General features: G+C 40.2%; 1 protein-coding gene, 1 long non-coding RNA gene and 3 other non-coding genes across 7 annotated transcripts in view; all 5 read left to right on the plus strand.

The window, feature by feature from the left end:
• The window catches only part of LOC117592724 (double C2-like domain-containing protein beta), a 118,519-nt gene extending 110,227 nt beyond the window's left edge, over positions 1 to 8,292 (plus strand). For both annotated transcript variants that reach the window (XM_034293315.1, XM_010870333.3), the window contains 3 exons: positions 1,088 to 1,169; positions 1,758 to 1,854; positions 2,857 to 8,292. In XM_034293315.1, the coding sequence (XP_034149206.1) occupies positions 1,088 to 1,169; positions 1,758 to 1,854; positions 2,857 to 2,993 (316 nt within the window). In that variant the 3' untranslated portion in view covers positions 2,994 to 8,292. The remainder of the gene's footprint in view (positions 1 to 1,087; positions 1,170 to 1,757; positions 1,855 to 2,856) is intronic.
• Positions 8,293 to 10,489: 2,197 nt separating this feature from the next.
• LOC105010761 lies at positions 10,490 to 15,471 on the plus strand. 2 transcript variants are annotated; one of them, XR_828033.4, is made up of 10 exons: positions 10,490 to 10,623; positions 11,304 to 11,372; positions 11,606 to 11,644; positions 11,814 to 11,885; positions 12,344 to 12,398; positions 12,903 to 12,950; positions 13,387 to 13,439; positions 13,673 to 13,707; positions 14,115 to 14,200; positions 15,101 to 15,471. It is a non-coding gene; the product is annotated as an uncharacterized LOC105010761 (long non-coding RNA). The 2 variants fall into 2 exon arrangements; XR_828032.4 differs by having other exon boundaries at positions 13,673 to 13,703.
• On the plus strand, positions 11,677 to 11,747 carry LOC114839606. The gene has a single exon (XR_003782002.1). It is a non-coding gene; the product is annotated as a small nucleolar RNA Z40 (small nucleolar RNA).
• Positions 12,151 to 12,284, plus strand: LOC114839608. The gene has a single exon (XR_003782004.1). It is a non-coding gene; the product is annotated as a small nucleolar RNA SNORA18 (small nucleolar RNA).
• Positions 12,688 to 12,825, plus strand: LOC114839607. Its single transcript, XR_003782003.1, has one exon. It is a non-coding gene; the product is annotated as a small nucleolar RNA SNORA8 (small nucleolar RNA).
• Positions 15,472 to 16,551: the final 1,080 nt, after the last annotated feature.

Consider the following 16,551-nt stretch of genomic DNA (forward strand, 5'->3'; position numbering starts at 1 on the left):
AGAAACTTCTAGAGGTCCTATGTTACTTGGTTAAAGCAAGAGATGCCAGCCAACTTGTCTGTTCTCTGGTTTGAGAACAGACAAGTTGGCTCCATCTTCATCCGCCCCCTAACCCTGACTGAGTTAAGTACTGGAGTCCTAAAATCTTTTAAACTGTTTGAAACATTTGAAAACATTCTAAACATGGCTGATACTCTCCAGATTCTGTCACTGTTTATTGTCAGCACACACAGTTCAAAAGTAACTCTGCTGTTGAGGGAGGCCATTGTAATTGCTTTTTGCACTGATTCTTTTCCGTTTCATTTTGCCGCCTTCTATTCGGGAGCGTTGCAATATGGTTACATTGATTTTGTACATAAGAGCTGGACCTAGAGTGCAGTCCAAGTGTACCGTATCAACTAAAGTCCTATAGGGAAGAGGGTGGTTCTTGGGACACAACATTAGCCTCTAGCCTCAAACTACCCAGCGCCATTCTTTTCTAGGTTTATTTAGTATGATCGTCTACCTCGCTAACCATGGACAGTCATTCACTGTGGCAACAGCTTTCTCAGTTCTGACCTGTGTGCCGCCCATTGTCAGTGAAATATAATGCCACAGCACCCTCTGGTGGAGGAACTGTTAAAACATTTTTGCAGCGTCATACCATTTCAATGATTTCATTCCTTTCCTCATCCTTTTCGATATTGGAAATGTTGTGTGCCATGTGATATCACTTGATTTTAAAATGTTATGTCCCATGTGTTATCACTAGATTTGAGAATGTTATGTGCCATGTGATATCACTTGATTTCAAAATGTTATGTCCCATGTGATATCACTAGATTTGCATTTGTCATACATACTGGATTCATTAGAGCTGACAGATATGAGGCATTTTCAAGTTCTGCGTTCCTTGATTGAATCTCCTGACTGCTTCTCTATTGTAGTGTGCAGCACAAGATTCATTTCATTTTACATTCATCTACAATACCTTATCATTCAGTGCCAAACACTGACAAGCATTATTTCATAACAGATTCCAGAAAAAAAAACAGAGTGCAGGAAGAATTGCTGTTTAAAAAAATACTGCTTTATGCCTTGTCTGCAGGTACCTGAAGCCTGACGAAAACAAAAAGTCAAAGCACAAGACTGCTGTGAAGAAAAAGACCCTCAACCCAGAGTTTAATGAGGTGAGGAAGGACTAACTATATATTCCTCCATTTTCTCGATCTCCACTATTTAAATGAAGCCTTTTCTCTCTGACATCATAAATCCCTTTGATAATCCAACCATTTCACTTGGCACCACTGGGCCATGTTCTCTAAGGTGCTCAGAGGACAACTGGTTCAGCAGTTTAGATGAAGTGACTATTCCTATAGATTGCCCTATAAAGAATTCAAATAAAACAATTCCCCCAAAAGACACTGTTTCCTCAAAAAGATTATTTGGATCCAAAAACATCCAGAGAATTTTCCCAGTAATTGTCATCGAGTCAAGGTTTTATGTTTCCTCCATTCACTGAGTGACAGTTTGTTTGCATTATAGACAGACAGCCAAAGCACTCAGCAGCCACGATGGATGAGTAGATTATATTGAAAACAACCATTGAACATTTTAGAAACGGTCTAAAGCTCTGGTATGGGTGTGTGCTTAAATATTCTTAATATAGGATCCCTGTGACGTTGTGTTTCTTTTACGGGATAACCTTGCTGCATGTATGAAGCTTTATGACCAGTCAATTTATTTTTCAATGTTTTTATTTATCTTTCCTTTTGTAGGAGTTCTTCTATGAAATCAAATACGCTGATCTCAGCAAGAAGACCCTGGAGGTGACAGTGTGGGATTATGACATTGGCAAGTCCAACGACTTCATAGGTAAGCACTAAGCCAGTGACCTGTCACCAAGCGTAGTAACACGAACATGTCAGTCCAACACTTTGTGTTCGGCTGCACGTCGTAATGTCACCCACACCGGTAACACTCCTGCCCCGCCTCAGCCTGGGATGCTCCAGTCCTATGGGTGTTGATGCACCTCTCCAGAGTCCCCAGAACTCATCGTGAGTTTTATTTGTTCACTCGTCCACTTTAGCCAAGGTGTACCTATTTGTTTCCAGGGTGCTAACAAGGCTCAGTCCTCATGACCTATAAGAGGCTGGATTATTGTAAGGTTAATGTGATGTTGTATGCTTGACACTGTGTACCATGGGGCGCTGAGGTTTGTTACACACTCACTCGTCACGGTGCCCTTTCAATGAAAGTGGGCCGGCCTTCATTAGCTCTAGGGAAATTAAGCCATTGGTACATTTGCATTTACAAGGCCATTCTTAGGCAGCTCCCATTTTACCTTTGTTCTTACACTGTCCAGGAGAGTAATAATGAATCCAGTATTTTCTTTAGGCCCAAACTGAACTGAAATTAAAAAAGCATTCCAGCACTGTTCTCCATGTACCTGGAATGAACTACAAAACATTTAAAAATTAAAAAATCTGGTTACATTGAACGATTTTAAATCTATTATCAAATCTATTCTGCATAAAGATATGGGCGGCTGTACATGAAGTTCTAACAATGTATTTATTAAGAGCAATTGTGGTAATATGTGCTTTTATGATTGTATTAAACTTCTGTGTGCAGCTGTTTTTGGCCAGGTCCCTCTTGGAAAAGTAAATGAGGCTAAACCTGATTAAAGAATCTAAATGAGGCTAAACCTGATTAAATAAAATAAATAAAAATGGTTCTGTAAGAGACCATTTATAAGGGTATTGTAACAAATGTGAAGGATATTTGGGTGTTATGTTAGTTCCATGGTCTAGATGTCTGTTGTGTTCTAACCCTTATGAGTGCTGTGTCCTATCTCTCTTCCATACCCACTTTAAGGTGGCGTGTCCCTGGGCATCAGTGCCAACGGGGAGAGGCTCAAACACTGGTTTGACTGTCTCAAAAACAAGGACAAGAAAATTGAGCGCTGGCATACCCTGACTAACGAACTTCCTGGTACAACATTCAACGACTAATGTCCCCTCACCACTACCTATTATTTTGCCAGGCTCTTCCCATCCCTACATCCTGTCGACAAGAGTTGAGCCTCGACCGACCAATATACACTACAGCGTCCCCTTTTCTGGAGATATTTACCAAATCACAGTTGTTGTTTTCTGGATTTGTTCTCCCAAAATGTTACGCTCACCCCTTATCTCCCATCCCCTTCTGGTAATAGACTGAATCAGTCAACTCGTCATTGTCCCCATAAAGCCTGGTGGCAAAATGTGATACTGGTTCGTTTGGCTTTCCACTGTTCATTTATTCCACAAGGAATTTCAAAATTGCTTCAAATAAGGCCTGCGTTTTGTTTAGGTTTACCTACGGCTAGGCTTTTGACAACCATGTGAATCTCATCAGGAAAAGGTGACATTTGTCAACATATTTGCTTCAGTAACCACTATCCAAAAAGAAACATCTGTGCTTATATATAGCCGATGTTGATAAAAGTAACTTGTCCTATAGACACGATTATGAAAACGGCGAGGTGGTGTAAGCCTTCACAAAACACCAACCTTATTTAATGTAGACCTGATGATTCCCTGTGGAAGAAATGATTGGTGTAAAAACCTGAAAGAGACGCTCCAGTTGTGCCGTAAAGTTTTAAGGGGATTATGACTCATACTATTTCAGTCTGTGTTCTGTGTCTTGAGGGCTTATCTCATAATACTGCACCTACAGCTATGTTGAAAAAAAGCATGTGATGTGCGTTCAACAATATCACATGTGTGCAAACAATGGCAAACACAATGTTTGCTGCCCAGAACTTGACATTTTAGGTCAGACATGCACATTCAATATGTTTACTGGCACCGGTTTCCCAGAGGGAGCATGTGCTTTTGTTCAAATTGCAGGAGATAGGTGTGGATTATTTAATTCCAACACTCAGCTCTAAAAAGCATTTATTGTTTACAACACAACTCTGCTGTTACTCTGAAGTCAATGTTTGCTAGCAAAAGTGGGCAAAAGACACAATGTGTTTTAAAGACAGCCTTCTGTCAGACCATTGCAAATGCCTAATTCTGTGATGAAGGGTTTGGGCTAGGAGAAAGGAGCGGGCCAGCATTTTAACATACTAGCTCAAAGTATCTCGTTGCTTGTGCATTTCAGTTGTAGTGTAAAATATGCGCCACACCAGTCAATGTGTAAGATGAATGTAGACTATAACCCTTCTATCCCACAGTATAGTAACTCCTTGGAGAATGTGCACCCAAGTGCTGTGTGCTATTGAACCAGTTCAAACATTAAACTCAAAGTCTGATAAGATCAGAGAGAGGCTTTGGGTCATGGGGGAAAAGATAACCATTCAGCCGAATGGCAACTGTCAAAGATATTGCCTGAGGCAGGATATTACCACAGATCTATATTTTTACATTTCCACATTAGCTGTTTAATAATTAATGACATGAGGGCTGTCACGGAACAACTAATTCGTCGATAATGTCCTGGCATGTAAGATTTGAAATTGTTTAGTCCCAGAACCCTGTGTAATCAAAGAGAAGACAATATTTCTCAAACCTCACGTCACATTTTGAAAATTAAAGCGTATTTTGATATATGAAATATGAAATGTATCAGTTCACGTGCACCTGTTGTCTAAGAAATGGCAGGGCAAAAGAAAAATGTTTGTGCTGTATGTGTTTCTGTGAAATTGACAGATAAATTGTCCTTTTAATTGTGAAATATTTATCATGCCAATTCTTAGTCAACAGATAATCATTTTAATATGTACTACTACTTTTTTATTTTATTGTGCAGGTTATTAGTGTTCACACTTCAACTATATGTCTATCCATAACAGCTCACAACTATTACAAACTGGGTAGTTTTCTTCCTGTATGCTCATTGGCTGTAAAAAGCACTTCAGCCGTGTGTATATTAGACAATGTACTATGGGTATGGTAAACAAATACTTGTTTGCTTTACTATGTTGGTAACCAGTTCATAATTGCAATAAGGCACCTCTGGGCTTTAAGGTTTTTGGCCAACATAACACTGCTAAGGGCTTTCTCTAGGCACTCAGCTTTTCATCATGTGAAATAATTATTGACGGCCAATTGTACCCACATGGGCCTTATTGCTTAATTTCTATAACGAACAGTACATGAGGTAAGAATTTATTTTGAGAGTCCCAAAAGCGTTTCTGTAGATGCTCTACATATTATGTACTGTCAGTAACATTTAAATGATCTACTAAACCTTACCCTAAACCTTATTCTAATCTTTATCCTAAACCTTTCCCGACCAAGCAGGGCCAGCACCAAGCATAAGCAACATAAGCGGTCGCCTAGGGCCCCCAACCACTAAGGGGGCATCAATTGCTAGGGAGCCCATGACTGATAGGGGAGAGGGGGCCCCAAATAAAATGTTGGTTAGGGCCCTCAAAAAGCTAGAGCTACCACTGTTACCAAGCACTTGCTTATCAACAGATAGTTTATTGAAACCTTGTTGATATTATTACTATATACAGAACTTTTACAGATTGAAATTGGGACTTTCAAAATAAAGGGTAACTGTACATCATTGTAAGTTGTTTAATTGTGATTTAGAATCTATTTAACCCATAGTGTTATTTTCTCCAGCCTTTGTCTTTAAACGTCCCATTCTATCTTTAAACAGTAGTAACTTAATTTCAGGAAGATCTCCTATGGGAATTTTCCAAATTCATTGGCCAGCCACGGTGAACTTAATGTTCAAATTCACAAAAAAACTATTTTACCTTTCTAGGTGAGTGCTAGTCACTCTGGTCTGGTGTGGACAGTGATATATGAAATGCAAACTCTTATTAGCTACATGTCCATTATCCTCCCCCTACTAATGACAAGTTGTTTTGGGCACCAAGTTCCAATTTAGTCACTTTGTCAATCCTATAGTGGTCAGGCAGTCAACAAATTGGCCTCTTGAATGCATATACAGCTCGCAACAAGCAACCTGTGACATTTTGTAATCTGTTTGCCTTTGTACTCAAATCTGGATATTATTACAGCAATGCATGCAGATGTTCTTGGTTTGACATGAAATGACTTTGCTAAATGTTTGATACTGCTGTTTTATTTCTGTGAACACAACTGTGGATGCTACAAGAATGTTAATCTTTCTTCTGGACAATGTTTTGTACCTCTGAACACATTGCCTGTCGGCTGCTGTGTTGACCATCTGGGGATGTGATTGCATGTGAAGAAAATGTCACCCTCTGTGTTTTGTTCCTTTTTTTAACACTCAGGCAATTGTTTGCATAAATCTGCTGTTTCTCTGGTTAAAAAATCTGAATATTGTCTCCGATTTCACCTTACTCTTGCACCGAATGGCCGAATGATCGTGCCTTTTCTTTTGTAAGTGTATTTTTGCACCGCTCACTTTACAAAGACTAGATCAATATTAGCTTTTAATATGGAATAATACATGGCACATTTATATTCCTGTGTGTGTTTTAGTGTCCGAACACTGTTTCACTCTTTAAATATTTCCTTCCCACATGACGAGGCCAGGGTGTCATTCCACTATGTGACGGTGGTGTCATTGAAGGCAGGGGTGCAAGGCTGAGGTGGAAGCATAGACTATGTATGTTCTGGATGCGTCTGTGTGCGGAAGCGATCTCAGTGACAAAGCCTCTCAGAGTATGAGTGTTGATCTAGGATCCGTTTTGCCCCTTTAAATCTTAATAGATAGGATGATATGGACAGGGGTCCCGAGATCGTTTGTCAGCATTTGTGAATCCTGATTTCTGAAAATAATACATATACCATGGAAATAACAAGGATGTCAAAGTGGAAGGCACACCGATAGGGGGGATGTTTAGGTCTTTTTTTTACAGTAATCGGAATGTGGCCAACATCTGATGGAAAGGCTATGCATTTAAATTAGTCTGAGGTTATGATCTTGGTCAGGTGATTTTGTACAGATAATTACATTTGTGGAGTTGCAAAACCTACCACATAACCTTGCTTTTTTAAAACCTTAATTATGATAGGGTTACAAATATTGACCATACTCACTAAGTGTACACCATGTTAATTAGATTATCCAGTTATGTACATTTTCGAATCCAGGAAAATGTTGCTCTAACAGTATCCAGCACTGTCTTCTTTATCTTACAATCCTGTTTCCAAAAAAGTTGGGATGCTGTGTTAAATGGAAATAAAAACAGAATGCAAAGATGTGCAAATAATTTAAACCTTATATTCAATAGAAAATAGGACAAAGACAACATATCAGATGTTGAAACTGAAACATTTGATTGTTCCTTGAAAAATAAATGCCCACTTTGATTTTGATGCCAGCAAGCTGGAACAGTGGCACCAAAAGAGTGGAAACATAATACAAACAAAACATCTCACAACTTATTAGGTTAATTGGCCACAGGTCATTAACATGATTGGGTATAAAAAGTGCATCCCAGAGATTATGAGTCTGTCAGAAGTAAAGATGGGGAGGGGTTCACCACCCTGTGAAAGACTGCGTGTGCAAATAGTGCAACAATTAAAAATAACATTTCTCTGAGTAAAATTGCAGAGTTTGGGGATCTCAATCTACGGTAAATTATATCATTGGTAGTGTATCATTAGTATTCTGTAGTAGAATACACTGCTTGGGCTCATAAACACTTCAGAAAACCATTGTCTATGAACACATTTTGTCGCTGCATCCACAAATGCAAGTTAAAACTACCATGCAAAGAAGAAACCAGATATGAAAAGGATCCAGAAACACCAACATGTTCTCTGGGCCCGTTCTCATGTAAGATGGACTGAGGTGAAGTGGAAAACAGTTAGTGGTTTGACAAATCAAAATTTGAAATTATTTTTGGGAATCATGGATGCAGCATCCTTCAGGTTAAAAAGGAGAGGGTTTGTTATCAGCACACAATGCCAAATTACATTCTGCATGTATTACAACAGCATGGCTCCGTAGTAAAAGAGGCCGGGTGCTAAACTGCCCTTCCTGCAGTCCAGACCTGTCAACCTTGAAAACATTTGGCGCATTATGAAAGGAAAAATTTGACCAAGGAGACCTTGAACTGTTGAGCAGTTACATTACTTAATTACTTGCTGTAGAAAGTAAGGCGTTAAGTTACTTATGTAGCGTTTCTATTGTTGTCAAACTGGTGTTTTACCCTCAAGTCCAGATTTTTTTCTGTTTCCACTTAAATGGGCCAGGGCCAGTCGGCCACTAGGCCATGGCCGAGTAGCCCAGCACTCACTTGGTGCCAAGCCCCGGTCGCAGGTTTTTTGAGGAAGAAATTAGTTTTATTACTTAAGTTCAAACGCCATATTGTAAACAAACTGAGCATGACATTATTGTTTATTTTACTACCAGAAAAATATCGCCTTTTATTTTTCATTACCAGAAAATCAAATCGCATTGATAGTTTACTCCTCCCTCCCCACGTGAGCTCCTCCTTAAGTCCTTGGTACCAAATGTGTAGTGGAGCCAACATTAGAATAGATCACCCATGTAGCTCTGGTACCGGGGTAAAGCACCAGTGGAAATGCATCATTAGTTACTTTAAGGTAAGTCCTTTGATTCTATATTCACGTGTCAGTCACCTATGCCCAGAAGGCAGACAATTCGTATAATTACTTAGTCATGTATATAGTCAGTGTCCATCACCAGCATATAACATTATCAGTCATTATACAGCAAGAGTAAACTATCCTATTATCACATAATCATATACCATAATGAAAAACAATATTTGCTTTTAGTTTTTTAATCCAGAATCTCTTAAATCAATACATTATTTTGTATTGCATGTGCCTCCACATTTTCAAGCCTAGCTTATTCAAACGTTTATATGTACAGAATTCAATACTAGATAGATCCATTGCAGTGAACAATGAAAAACCAAAAAACTGCTGTAGCCTTGTACACTGACAAACAAACCTTCTCAGACAAGAATATGCATAATCCATTAATTTTTCATGACTATTCAGAGGTGAATAGTTACTAAGTTTTGAAATTATTCAGAATATTCATGTTTAGAAACAGAGCATGTATTTAGATGTTGATTTGCGATCAACTTTGGTTGTCGAACAGAGGATGATTTGGGATCGAACTTTAGTTGTCCAACAGGCTAGAGATTCCAGGAACACATAACATAAAACTTTTTACCCCCAAAACAGGATGAAACACAGTAATAAACATGCCCCTGTCCCAGCTCTTTTGAAATGTGTTGCTGGCATCAAATTCCAAATGGGGATATAATTTTCCAAACACAATAACATTTCTCTGGTTCTGGTTCAAATAAAGAAATTATTTGCATATCATTGCATTTCTGTTTTTATTTGCATTTTACCTAGTCCTAACTTTTTTGGAAACAGGGTATCTATTTTATAAGTGTTTAAGTATTATCTTACCCCTTTGTTTTTTACTCTGGCGAATAGTGTGCTATTTGTATGTTTGAAATTTTAATCCTATTCAATAAAGTAGAGAACAAAAATATTGCCTCAGGCCATTTGAGTGTTTATGTCTTGCATTATATTGTACTCTTTACATCCCCAACATTTCATTCCATCACTGCCCTGGCAATGGAATTGAAACCTAGAGAACTGGAGTAAGGGGATCGTGTTTTATGATGTTGATCTCACCCATCGCCAAACAAGCCATTGCTCGCCACGCTTCCCTTCACTGAAAAGAATTGAGCAATCGCCCCCATAGTGAATAGTGTGAGAGGCGAAGAAAAGGTTCAGATTTTTCGACTTTATGCAAATCACACGTGCCTATCGCCTGGGACTAACCAATCACCGGATTTTGCATAGGTTGTTGTGAAACAAAAAAAACTGAACTTTTCCCTCCCACCCTAAACCACATTGGACTAACTATACCGAGTTCTTGCATGGCCAGCATACTCACTGGACATGACACACATTGAGCATGTTTGGGATGCTCTGGATCGGCATATACGACAGCGTGTTCCAGGTCCTGCAACATCCAGCAACTTTGCACAGCCATTGAAGTGAAATACAGTGAAATGCACATTTTAGAGTGGCCTTTTATTGTGGCCAACCTAAGGCACACCTGTGCAATAATCATGCTGTCTAATCAGCATCTTGATATGCCACACCTGTGAGGTGGATGGATTTTCTCAGCAAAGAAGTGCTCACTAACACAGATTCAGACAGATTTGTGATCAATATTTGAGAGAAATAGGCCTTTTGTGTACATAGAGAAATTCTTAGAGTATCTTTGAGTTCAATTCTAAATCTTATCTTTGAGTTCAGCTCATGATAAATGGGGGCAAAAAAAGTGTTGCGTTTAGGATTTTGTTCAGTGTATATTGCCATATATATTTTAATGATGGCTTTTATTTAAATAAAGAAAATCTGAGTTAGCGCTGCTAGCATAATATCCTGCGGCTAGAAAAACGGTATTGAAGCCTCGAATAGCTACCAAAAAAAGAGTGGAGATTTTCCGGAAGCACCATCATTTGAGGAGAAATGATTGGTTGTGCTGGTATGCCGTAAAGTGTTGACTTCCGGCGTTGTTGTATAAAAACCCATTCCGAGGACTATAGGGTCCTATTTCTTCGTTCTTCAGGGTCGTTTCCGATTCGAAGTCATCAGGCTAGTGAGGTTCTGGACGGTGGTTTCCCCTGTAATTATGAAGGTACGATTCAAGTTATCTGTTTATTTTGTGCATCTACGTATGTTTAATTACATTCGTACGTATCGTGTTATTAATGGCAGTTATGTAATTTCTGTGCACTGACACGTGGCCGATAGTCGGTGAACTAGCATTAAAATTGCTAAACGCAATGACTCAATTGATAATCACATTCAGTAGTATAACGTTGTGGAGAGTTATTCGATGGGCAAAGTGTGGCGACAGGCTACCCTGTGAGTATACGTCTTGTTAGAAATTCTGCAGTACATAACAGTAAAACTGGTTGGCTATATATAATGCCATGTGGCCTATTATGGAGTTTCCTAGATTCAGTGGGCGGATTCCATTAATGTTACATGGCGAAATTGCTCTCGGGTTTGCTTTCATCTATTCAGATTACTTGGAGTGATGACAATGAGGCCCGATACATCTCAATTAACAAAACCAAATAGGTTGAACTATTTAATCTGGTTTGTTATCGTCTATTTATTTAATCTAAAGTTGCTAGCTAATAGAGCAGTACTGTGGAGTGAAATTAGTGACTGAAGTTATGCGTTTTTGCCTTCGCTGCGCAAATTAGGGCAGGGCGTTTCAATTTCCGTGGATTTTAGCTGCAGAATTTTACTCTGTAAATTATCCGGTTAAATGTGATGTATTTATAATTGTTCCATGATCAATTGCAGAAAACGGCAGGATTTGGCTTTCCTACTTCAAGCCAGAACACCACGCACCAGAAGAGACTTCGCCATGTGGTATGTCTTACCGCGTGGTTTCTCGTGAGGCCTTTACGAGCACAGCGCCAGTCAGGGCCTTGACACAGTGGGCCTAAGGTCTGAAGCAGTGCTCATAGCAATCCATTTTCTTGCAACCCACTGCTGTGCTCACCCAGCAGCAGTGTTACTTATGAGACTGGACATCGATATAGTGAAACTAAATGTATTTGTGGTAAATTAATGTTTGTTAACTCTGTGCTTGTCTTGTCTAGGGAACACTTAAAGCTCCTTGATACAAGTAAACTTCTGAGGTATGTAGTTATTTGACTCCAACTTGTTTTATTGATGTCATGATGATTGGCTAAATGTTCAACTGCTCTGAATTGTGAATGACTTCTGCCTTTCTGAACATACCAGAAATAAACATTCACACTAAGAATGTTAGTAGGTATCATATTAATTCTGTCCTTTGGCCAACAGCCTCAAGGTGGTAGTGCTCATTTTCCCTGGAGCATGGCGCATGGTCTCCTGAAGTGGTGTGGTGTTATCTTGGTTAGTATTTGTTTTTTATTTGGACCTATTGAATGAATGTCCATTTTAAATACTTGTTAATTTACTTTACTGCTACATAAGTGCTACTATAAACCAGGATTTCAAACTCGTTCCAAAAGTAAGTCTTAGTTATCAGTTAAGGCCTGTTGACCAGGTGAGGAAATGACTGATGACAGATTAGGACAAGTACATGTGAACCTGCAGACAGTGCCCTTACTGTCCTCCATGGAATGACTGATGCCGGTTTTACACCTTCCTGTGCGTGACTGAGGCCTATCCCGACAGACTCCTCACTGTGGGCCCTAGTCGTTGGAAATGCCTCAAAGAATGACTCTGTGGTTTCGCTTTACTCTCATGGCTACTACCATTAGCCTTGAGGGATATTACTGCAGTACAAGCTTGCTCAATTGTACTGTTAAACCATGCATCTGTCTAATGTTGGTCCTTATTTGCTGCAGGTCTGCCGAATGGCCACAAGATGGTGCTCAAGTCAAGATTCCCATGTCCTTTGTGGTTAGTATTTATATGGTTACAGCACAACTGAGTGGTATTTCTGTATGGATCTCACCATTAAAGACATCTGCCATTGAAATGTGGATGACTGGGTGGGCTGCATTGGCATATCCATGATCTCACATGGTTGGTTGTCAGACAAGTGATTAGACTTGGCCACAATGGGGCTGCTTCATGCTAGGACAGTCAAGCCTGTATGATGGCATAAGAGTCTGTGGTGTGGAGCCTAATCAGTTGATTATACTTGGCCTGAAATCTCTTAGCTGGGGGTCTGTGGGGGGGAGACTACCGCACTGCATGGTATCTGCAGGCAGCCGCTGCTCCGGTTGATCTGTTCATTAGTCAGTGCAAGAATAACTCGGTATCTGGCATCGTTGGTCTCATGCTCGTCAGTGCATGCAGTCCTGGTATATCTGTCGAGACAAATGGTCATCTTCCCCGCAAGTTTTCAGAATTCAATTTCAGGTATATGCTATTAATGTACTTTTTGTTTTCTTGTCACAGTCCTCCCCAGTCTCAAGTGTTGAGTGGTCTGCCTGAAGTGGTTGGAACGTGAGTATGTTCTTGTCTCTTGTAAATCTAGCCACAGACACACTGTCACTGCTCATAAGTTCAATGACCTCAAGCTGAACGCTCATGGAACATTGGGCTGAGTGTACTTTTTTTGGTTTCAACATTGATGTTTGCTGTATTGAAGTAGTCAGACTAGTGTGGCAAGCTATTAAAATGTAGTAATTCAGAATTTCTGGTAATCAATTATGCAACGTGTCAGTTTCTGCAACCTGCTGCCAGCTCTCACCAGTCTTCTCGCTTCATAACACATTTGGAGCAACTGTCCTTGGCATCTGATTCTAGGCATGTCTACAGCCTTGGTTTGTTCTGAGGACCTTTGCTCTCAATGCCCCACCGTGATCATGCCCTAGCAGTCTTTTGTTCTTTTACATTGGTCATAATGTGCCCTGGTGTCTAACAACTTCTCTTGTTTCAGATATTCCAAGAAGGGTCTAAACTGAACCATTCTGAATGGGCCTCCTATTACAAGTAAGCTATAACCCTGGCCTTTGTTTCATTGCTTCGTCATTAGTGAGTGGTCATATACCAAGGCTTTTGGGATACTCAGTTCCTGATTTGCTGTGGAATTGACCATAAAGTAAACCTCATTCTGGTGGATCTTACCAGTCCCATGCTGGGGGATCTATTAGAAACACTTATCCCCTATGGTAACTGAAAATATACCCCAAGGAATTGTCATTGATTGTTCCTAATGCTTTCAGGTCTGGAACTTCTGGCATTCTGGGATGATGGGTAGGTGAGGCACTTCATTCTGGTTGGATCACTTTCAAAGGGGGCCTGTCAGGCTCTCCTGCTGCTGGTCCTTCACGCAGTGATCCCACAGCACTGCCACTGGAGACAGACTGCAGATACTTTTTACTATGAGCAATCTGTGGTCTCCAGGGGCAACAAGTCATGTGCTGAAATGCAGCCACCTATGTACACACCACAGGTCTGTGTTTAATGATTCGGTTTTGTCGACTTGACAACTGAGCGGGCTTGTGGACTAGTGATGTAATTTTTCATGTTAGTTGATTTGAACCAGAGATGCATGCTGAACTTTAGGTATTTAAAACTTAACCATGAGTGTCCTACCAGTAGTCACTGATTACTTTTTACAGATTTCCTTTCTCAACCTCACTGCAATGTTTCTGTCATTCACAGGTGGTTTCAGCCTTGTCTGCCCATCCTGTCAAACTATGGATGCATTGATTTTTAGATCTTTGGAAGTTGAAGTTCAGTCTGTTTAGGTGAGGTTCTGTTGACAACTTCAATAAATCCTAATGTTTCAAGTTTAACACACTTTTGGTTTGGCACACCTACTGATTGAGTAGGTGGATTTAATTTGTCTAAGTGGCGCCAGGAAAACGTGATCATGGTTATTTGGTCTCCCCTAAATCGGTGGGGCAATAGGGATTGTTGTTAGCAGGGCTAAAGGCTGTTTAAGACAGTGGTCCCCTTTTGAGTGTTACTGTCTAGTCTGCCAACACTGGCATGGTTCTCAGGATTTCGCATGGGTCACGAGGAAGAGATTAAAATCGTGTTAGAACCGCCTCTGACTTAATCCACCTATGTGCATTGTTCACACCACAAGTCAGTGTCATTCAGCACTTCCGCCCTCTGGCTGGGTGGTTGCTGGAGTCATGACTGTGGTTAGTGCCTATGTGCTCTGTATTGCCATTAGGCGAATTAGATCTGTAGTAACTTGCTGTTCGACAGCTTTTTGATATGCCACATCAGGTGAATGGATTATTTTGGCAGAACTCTAGTATGGCTGTGAATATTTGTATGCTGAACTTGAAGCTTTGTTTATGATATGGGAGAAACCACTTGCCTTTGTGTATAAGACATGGGATTGTATAATATTTGTTCAGAAAATACCAGGGATTTAGATAATTAGTCCATGTTTCACAATCCAAACATGTTTTTCAGTACAAATGCTTTTCAAGGAATTAAGGATATTTGAAGAACCAATGTTTAATCCCCCAATTTAGTGTATAATCTCTAATTTTGTCCAGGACACTGCTTATCTCTGAACCTGTAAGGCTGTGTCTGGATGTAAGCACTGCATACAGCAGAAGTTCCTTCAGTATTGCACTGTAGAATATCTGGACCATGAGTCTCATTCCTACCTTTTGTGCATCTCATAGGGGTTCACAAATCCGCTCGACGCTTCACTCAAGCGGCAGCCACAGCTCTGGTTCATACTTACCTGATCTGTAGAACTGTCATGTAAGCTCCAGTCTGGTGGCTTGTTCTTCAACTCCCAGGCCTTCCCGAAGTAAGATCTCCGGAAATGTACCAATTGACCAATCTCATTGAAGGTTTTTGCTCAAGTTACACCAACTCCTTCAGCCCTGTAAATTGCTGTTTGTGTTTTTACTGTCTGTCAATGTAAAATAAATGTATTTGAACTTTGTTCATTGTTCATGTCAGTATTGTTCTCTATCATCCATGGAGTGCAGTGCATACCATTTTGTATACTCTTGGGTGGGAAATAAAACAAGTCTTTCACACTGCTGACATTGTGTGGTTTTATATTAGACAATGATATTTTGCTGTGGTAACACTAGCTTGAGTCCTTGGAGTTGCTCTATGATCCAGAAGTTAATATTAAACTTAGTGACGTTGGTGGCGTCTTACCTACTGTAAGCAGTTTGCTAGTTCAGGTCAATCCTGGGGAATGGAATGAATGTTACTGGAGCAGTGATGACAAAAGGGATTGGGCATGTTCTTTTTACTGAACAATACCATATTTTTCTCCACCTCAACTAGGCACTAGTTTTGAAAGATCAGAGTTGCTATAGGATCTTATCACTGCCACAGACAAAAAGGAGCTTGTTGTTTTCTGGCTCTGGTGAGTAGGGCCTTAGTTACCACCAGCCTTAGCATGTGAGTACTGTTTTCAACTTTTCAGATGGAAGACTGGCCTCATGTGGTTGGCCAGGGGACGAAGGGGGACGCAGCAAGTGTCATTTGCTACACACCATATCCAATTGCTTCAGATATAACAGTGGATCATGATTGAGAAGGAATGTGAAACAGGCCTCCAGCCCAGTTCCTGGTGAGCCATCATGTAAGATCTGCCTTAAACTGATCAATGGTCCTTGATTCAAATATTTGGCTGGTTGATTAATGGGGTTATATGTAGAACTGGGGTTTGGGTGAAAACAGATGGATTACATTCTAGACTGAAGAGCCCTGATGTGAAATGAGTACCACCTTTTTCCCCCTCTGAAATCTTGCGATGTGCAATCAAATAAGGCCTTGCTTCAATGGAATAACTCTAGGCAGACTCAGGACAATCAATGTGGAGATGTGTGTTACAAAGCACATTTAATGCTGTTTTGGTTCTTAAGCTGCTTGCACAAACAGGTGTACACCATGATCCCTAAATCCTGGAATGAATGCATTATCTAGCCTTCTTCCTTGGTTTAACTCGCTAGTGCCCCAACTGGCACAAACTTGTTAGAGCCAGACAAGGTAAGGCAGCCTATTGAATTACTAACCAACCAAACAAATTATGTCCAATTGCAGTCCTCTATATGAGTGCTGGGCAAGCAGGATTTGACCATTGGTCTTCTGAATTATGCAGGGCAAG

This window comes from Esox lucius, chromosome 7, assembly GCF_011004845.1.
Source record: "Esox lucius isolate fEsoLuc1 chromosome 7, fEsoLuc1.pri, whole genome shotgun sequence".
NCBI lineage: Eukaryota > Metazoa > Chordata > Actinopteri > Esociformes > Esocidae > Esox > Esox lucius.